The sequence below is a fragment of the Neodiprion virginianus genome, chromosome 3, assembly GCF_021901495.1.
Source record: "Neodiprion virginianus isolate iyNeoVirg1 chromosome 3, iyNeoVirg1.1, whole genome shotgun sequence".
Taxonomy (NCBI): domain Eukaryota; kingdom Metazoa; phylum Arthropoda; class Insecta; order Hymenoptera; family Diprionidae; genus Neodiprion; species Neodiprion virginianus.
This window is the reverse complement of record NC_060879.1, coordinates 29867061-29873854: the sequence shown is the minus strand read 5'-3', so window position 1 is coordinate 29873854 and position 6794 is coordinate 29867061. Positions and strand designations below refer to the sequence as shown.

Here is a 6794-nt window from a genome sequence, read left to right as displayed (position 1 = left end):
AGTTACCGTCCTGCCATGTTCTATTTGTTACATCTACCGTGCCGGTAGTATTTGAGCAGACACAGAATTTGACAGACCCAGCAGTTATTCGCGATATTAGCTTCGGTTGAAACTTCTAATTCTCGTCATATCGTCTTCGGGTACAAGATTGTTAGGGTGCCGGAAGGGCGCCGGCCAAGGATCGGAAGTGCGGAGAACGACAAGTGACATAACTGGATTACAATCAGTGCTAGGTACGTAATATAAATATACCTTACGTAAACACGCGACCAAACGCGGTATAATCCTAATTGTAACTACAAATAGAAAGACATTCGACAATGCCAAAGTCTGAAGATGCTGCGTGGGAGATCAGATCGCGGCTGAATGTTTCTTGCAAGTTTAACCCTTAAAGACGGCGTTCAGGACAGCATAATATTATATTACTTAGAAATCTTTTTGTAATAAAATTGCACCGCTTATCTTAGCAAGGCGGTGGTCTAATTAAACGAAACAACTTGTTCCTTATCAAAGTGTGTATGTACTTGGTTTTTGCGGTGCCACAAAATCGTTGCATGAACTTAGAAACTCCGACCACATTATACATTAGTCTCATTCAAATAATCACTCGCGCTATGCGTGCAGATTTCTTTTGCAACACAACCATATTATTCATACTCTTGTTCAACTAAATGACTATAACGAATTCACGTTCGGCCTCGAAATAATTCCTCGGAGGTAATCAAGCGATTGGTGAGCATATCGATCATTCAGTGAAATATTCGTTGAGTTAACTTTGTTTTTCCTACTGACTTGCGTCGAATAGCTTATACCTCCGGGTTTAGGAACATCGCTATTCGTTGTGAATCAATACGTAGGTGGAGTGAACGAATAGATTGTTTGTTATTTCACGTTGAAATTAATTGATGGGGACTTTTGACTTGCAATTAGAAAGTGACGTCATAGAAAAACCGATGCATGCTTGATTCCAATGCCGCGATTAAATTTAATTAACCTTTTTACCGCAGCCGTTCAACACTTGAAGATATGCTAGCCGATTAATCACCATGGGCTTTGCATATTTTCTTGATAATTTTGCAGCGTCTAATAACATTTTAGACGTCAAAACGTCAGTCACATGGGTAAAATAAGAGCTTGGATATTTATACCTGTACGATTTGATCCGACGCTCATAGATCACTGTGATGTGCATAACGTGAGAACATTTTCTCAATTAGTAATACTTTGAGTTTTGACGCCGAACTTCGAACAGAAACTATATCAAAAATTTAACACCTAATATTTTTGTAATATTTAAAAGCAGGTAATAATTTAAATTAGATAAAGGGTGTGATGAATATGTGGAATAAAAAATCCACAACAGGACGAACAAAGAACGTGCTCGTATTTAACACTCGCTAGCTAGTTGTAGGCTAGTTTATTGTTTATTCATAGATTTGTTACAAATCTTACAAGTGAATAATTTCACCGTTTTAAATCTTAGCTTCTGTTTCCAAGGATTTCCAATTCGATCACTCTTCAACAGTTCTTTTGCCGTAAAATCCGAACATTCTGCATGCAGTATTGGAATTCAGTAATTAACTCTTGATCGCAGTAAAATCAGCGTTACAATATGTAAGGAAGAGCCTACTTCGTTCCACTAGTTAACGGATTGATTAGATTTTATCTTGGACACGTCTAATTTTATCAATTTAGCCAAATCGGTGCTTTAACGATGTTATACATTCATCTCCACGGATCGTCTTAATTATAAAAACATTACTGGCTCTCTTTTTCAGTTCAGTTTATAGTCACGCCGATTCAATATTATAATTACAACATATACTTTCCTACTTTTCTACTACTTCAAACGACATAAGCACAGATCATTTTAAACCATTCGTAATAAATACCAGATTGTTTACGGCAATGTACAGAACGATAGCTGTATAATGTATAATAGAAAAAGGTAAAAAAAAGTGATAAGTCGTGAAAATTCATTGTTTTAAAATTTAATTGACAATATTATTATATATAGTTGGACAAAATTATTTCAATTTCAACCTAAGTTTTGTAGTAGAACCGCAAGTCGGAGAGGTGGGGAAGGATAAATGGCCACCATAGTGACGAAGAGCGAGTACAATGTTTCACAGCATGTACGTGTGCACTTAACATTAATTCAACTAATAATTACCATTATTATTGTTATTCATTATTATCATTACTCTAACTAGCGTTCGTTATTTTGGCAACTTACGGTTCGGCAAAAATTTATATCATATATGTATATATATATATATACACACACACACAGGGTATATATATATATATATATATATTGCAATCATTGCAATTATACGTCTGGTATCGGTAATTATAATGATATAAATGTAATTCACATTGTATTTTACTGGCTTACGTCAACGATTCTTGCTTCTTTGTTTTTTTTTTTTTACGACTTTACAAAAATTTATTTATAATACGAAAGTAAGAAAATATGAAACGACGCTAAGGAATATTGTTGAGTGATAAACGTAAACATACTTTAAATTACAGAGTGCTGGGCAGGAGGGACAGGGGGGTTAAGTTTACAATCACTATTAATATTAGGGTATTATTGGTACAGATGATTTGTATTATGTATATTTGTAAATTAGTTCATCGTGTGAAAGGTGAGCTGTGTGTGTTTTCATGTTTTTCATGTCGATGGCTCGTACGTTGTTGATGGTTCGGCGACTCAACAGAGCTTAACGAGGTATCTCGCCCAGGTTTGCTCTAATCCGTATTCAGTGGCACTGTATTCCAATATCCGCATGATTCGCTTGGTTTTATGCCATACAGTGCGTGGTTTCCCTGTGGATATAACCAAATTCGTCAATCATTTTCAACTCTACTTCTTTTTCCACTTTTTATAGATCCAGCAGTCTGGTAAATGAACATATTTCACTAACTAATCAATAACGAGAACACTACAATATTATGCACGTTAAAATGAGGGACAAAACATTTCAGACGAATCATGTAAACTATTCAATACTTGACGTATCTTACGTTATGGTAAAATAATTCTGGGTGTTTAAACCAAAGGTATGTTACAAACGAACGGTTTGTTCTTTTAACAAATTGGTAAGTTTCTTTTACTGCGAACGGATACTACGTACTGGAATGAAGAATTCTTGATCATAGTTTAAAATGCGTGGAAAGGATCTTGGAGATAAGATCAGAATATTTGAAGCTATACTACCCATTATTTCCTACAGACATGAAACATATGACGATAGTGACAGTCCTGAAACTATGATTTTAATTTTACTACTTGAAGACCAAAATTAATTGTAGTCATAAAACAAAAATAATTTGGGTTATGGTAGACCTCAGAACAATCGTAACGTCGGGGAAATGTATCACGTGTTTAAGGCCATATGGTCGCATGTTTTTGTCTTGTGTTTGTTTCGTGCTTTTGATTTGATCTCATAGTAATTAATTTACTGTTAAAAATTACATGACATACCAGAATTAAATAAGTCTTTCCGTTTGAATATTCGTTCTTCCCCTACAAACACTCTTCTTGGCTTTTTCGAACACATCTTGCCACCTTTCGCTTGAACTCTGTATAACTTTCCCTCCACTCTTTCTGTAAACATTGACAAGTTTAATTATGAATCAAGTACTGTTTTATTAAATACAATATTAATATTTACACAGTGCAGAAAATATTACTCACAGCAGCATCTACATTTGCAGGACTTTCATCATTAGGATCAGCGAGCATGCTGATGACACTTATAAGAATTGTTTCAACTGTGTGAACAGGCAGCCATCTCTCTGATGCTTTCTCATAACCCCATTTATCATCGCCTGGCTCGTGAAGGATCGATATGCACACATCGCCATTCTTTTCGACTGTTAAAAAACCAAGTTGAACTTAAAACTTGAAAAATGTTGAGTGTCTAATTGAATTCAATACTTTTGGAACTATTTAAAATCATTATTCTTTGTGTCCAAATACATTACAAGGATATCTATCTCAATTATAGTCAATTTCAGCGAGCAAGTTACATAGTTGCACAAACAGTTCAATTCAGTTTGGTTACTACTATGCTCTTCGCAGCTTCATTACAAGTCAAAATTAATATGATACTATAAAGATACATTTTTTTTTACAACTGTATTAAAAATAAAAATCGAAACAACTTACTATTAGGGTGCCATATTTCTGTTATAAATTTCATCCTTGGCGGCCTCAGCGGATATTCTTTAGGAAATTGTAAATGCGCTTTGAAGAAACCACCCTCGCTGTAAAAAGAAATTTATTCACACATATCATGCACTTGAAATGAGAAAAGGATAAATGTTATTCATCTATTTTAACTCTTCTTTGCAATGAATTGCAGCAAGTGAACTACTTAAATTAGACTGATTCAATGTAAAAAATGTAGACTCCCTAGACTAGAACTAGGACTTGCCAATACAAGTACAAATATTTTTGAGACAACAATAGAGCTATTATGTATCTATTCATCTACCCGGTAAGGTAAGTACTATTTCAAGGACTCGGTATAAATCATAAATAGATAAAAGAGAAGAAATTACAAATAATTGAATGAAAAATAAGATACAGTTTTGCAGTTGAATAATCCTTGCTGCCTTATCTTGTTATTTCTTATCGAAGATCATAAATGCAGAAAAAAGGCATTTCAGAAATAATGTTTCAAAAATGTTTGAACTTAAAAACAATATTAATTTGATTATTCATAATACAGTGTACACAACATGAGTGATTGATGAAAAAATTTCAAAATTTCAGCTACTTGAAGTGGGAACTCGTACTCTCAAGCGTCATTTTATTATAATTCACTGAACCAAATAACAACATGAGAAGATATAAAAGATTCCACTAAGAGAGTTACGTTAATCCTTACTATAATGTATCCGGAGGTCCAATGATGAGCACCTCCCATCGATATATGTCATTATCATCTATGAGGCCTGCTGAAAACCCTTCCACTGGGTTTTTATTTAATTCTGAAATTGGACAGAAAATTCCCAATAAACATAGGATTACATTTTATCGTCAGCTATAAAATTAATCAAACTCAAGCACAGATCAGCTTGTTTAAGACAACAAATGGATCGAATCGATGCGAGTTTGCGCCCATCTATTTAATTCCACATGATGCAGCTGCCTTCTTGCTCAGAGATGTGAATGCTGTTCAAATTTTGTCAAATATGATATCAAGTGAAAGGAAACATTTAACCGTCTCTTTTCAAGTGCTGTATGGATACATTGTAATGAATACAAGGGCAGCGTGCTTTACATTAATTCCCAATCAAGCAGGGCAATAAGTAAATCTACTGTCACACATAATGGGATTCAATTTGGTCCGATTGACCATTGATTAAATGATTTGTATACATTAAGACCCTAGACGATCCGAATTTTAAATGTACGAAATGATAAACCTAAACAGATACCAGGTTCTTGGGCTTTAATAATAATAGAATATAATTACGAATATATAGTCAAGAGATACTGTAAAGTGAGTACAATTAATCTATCTAAGATTGACAAAATTATGTTTCTAGCAAATGACGGGTTGGATAAAATTTACAGTACTCGAAATAACTTATTATTCGTTTTTTTATTTTTTCATATTCGTATGCAGTATCATATTTTCGGACGAATGAGTGAAATTACGACGAGTTGTCACAAAGGAAGTGAACGTTCAAAAGATTCTGTGGAGATGACTGCAGACTAATAATAATCAGAGGTATTCTCCAGAGATTGACCCAACCTTGTGAATTGGTCGACTCCTGTCACGATGCTTGTTGACCAGGAGAAGGGAGGAACAGGTAGAAGATAATAAAGAGAAAAAATTGTTTGTATTGGGAACTGATATTCGAGTCAACTATGGCGTTTTTTTTAAACGAAGAAGGTCGCGTCGTAATACGTGGAGCACGCAAAGGCTAAAAATAAGCAGACGGTAATCTTCGTGACGCATTTCACGTCAGGGCGCATGGCCTGGGCAGTTCTCTGGTAGAAAACGAAATGCTAGGTTAGCATTATTCACAGGGGTACACGGGTGTAACTTTATTGATTTTTGCGCTCAAGTTAACGCCGGGAATTTATAGGATCTGTGATCAAAATTTTGGGTACGTCGCGGTACTCGGTAGAATTTTAATTAAAGATATTCCCAGACAGACACAACTGACAAAGAAATGTGAATCGACCGTGTTGGCGAGGTCGACCGTTTCGTAGCTAAAAATGACCAAGCATTTTTTACGAACAATTCACCGTTCACGCCTTGCATTTATGTATTTAAATAATATTTAGGGTACCTGCTAACTGTTTTCTTAGTAGAAGCGTAGACTGTGGCTCTGACATTAATAAAAATTGTGTTAAATAAGACTAAAGTTGAAAACAATCACTCTTGCTTCACGGGAAAGATGGTACGTCGGAAGCGGTACTGCGCACAGGGTTGCCAGCTCGAACGGGCCTCGTCAGCATGCTAGCCACACTAACAGACAAGTATTACACTATACCGTTTGCCGAAGGCTTGGAGCATACACTGCTGGGGGTAGTCTCGCGTGCACAAAAAGTATGGCGGAGAAGTAAGAGAGAATAAGGATATGTTCACTACAGCCTACCTCTCTCGCTCTACACCTGGTTGGCCAATATGTTTCCTTCCAGCCAATCAGATGCAGTGTGAGAGCACAGGCTGTAACGAGTAAATTCGTTCTCTCACGCATCATTTCGGCTGCAGTTTTGGCGAGGTTGACGCGTGAGTTGACGGCATGAGAGCTACCTTCGTTAG

General features: G+C 35.7%; 1 protein-coding gene across 1 annotated transcript; it reads right to left on the bottom strand.

The window, feature by feature from the left end:
• Nucleotides 1–1975: 1975 nt before the first annotated feature.
• Nucleotides 1976–6491, bottom strand: LOC124299697 (ubiquitin-conjugating enzyme E2 G1). Its single transcript, XM_046752991.1, has 6 exons — nucleotides 6319–6491; nucleotides 4902–5004; nucleotides 4178–4275; nucleotides 3704–3882; nucleotides 3491–3613; nucleotides 1976–2832 (listed from the first exon to the last, which is right to left on the bottom strand). Exons 1-5 carry the CDS (start codon nucleotides 6362–6364, stop codon nucleotides 3533–3535), a joined length of 507 nt encoding a protein of 168 aa, XP_046608947.1. The 5' UTR covers nucleotides 6365–6491; the 3' UTR covers nucleotides 1976–2832; nucleotides 3491–3532.
• Between the last annotated feature and the right edge of the window lie 303 nt (nucleotides 6492–6794).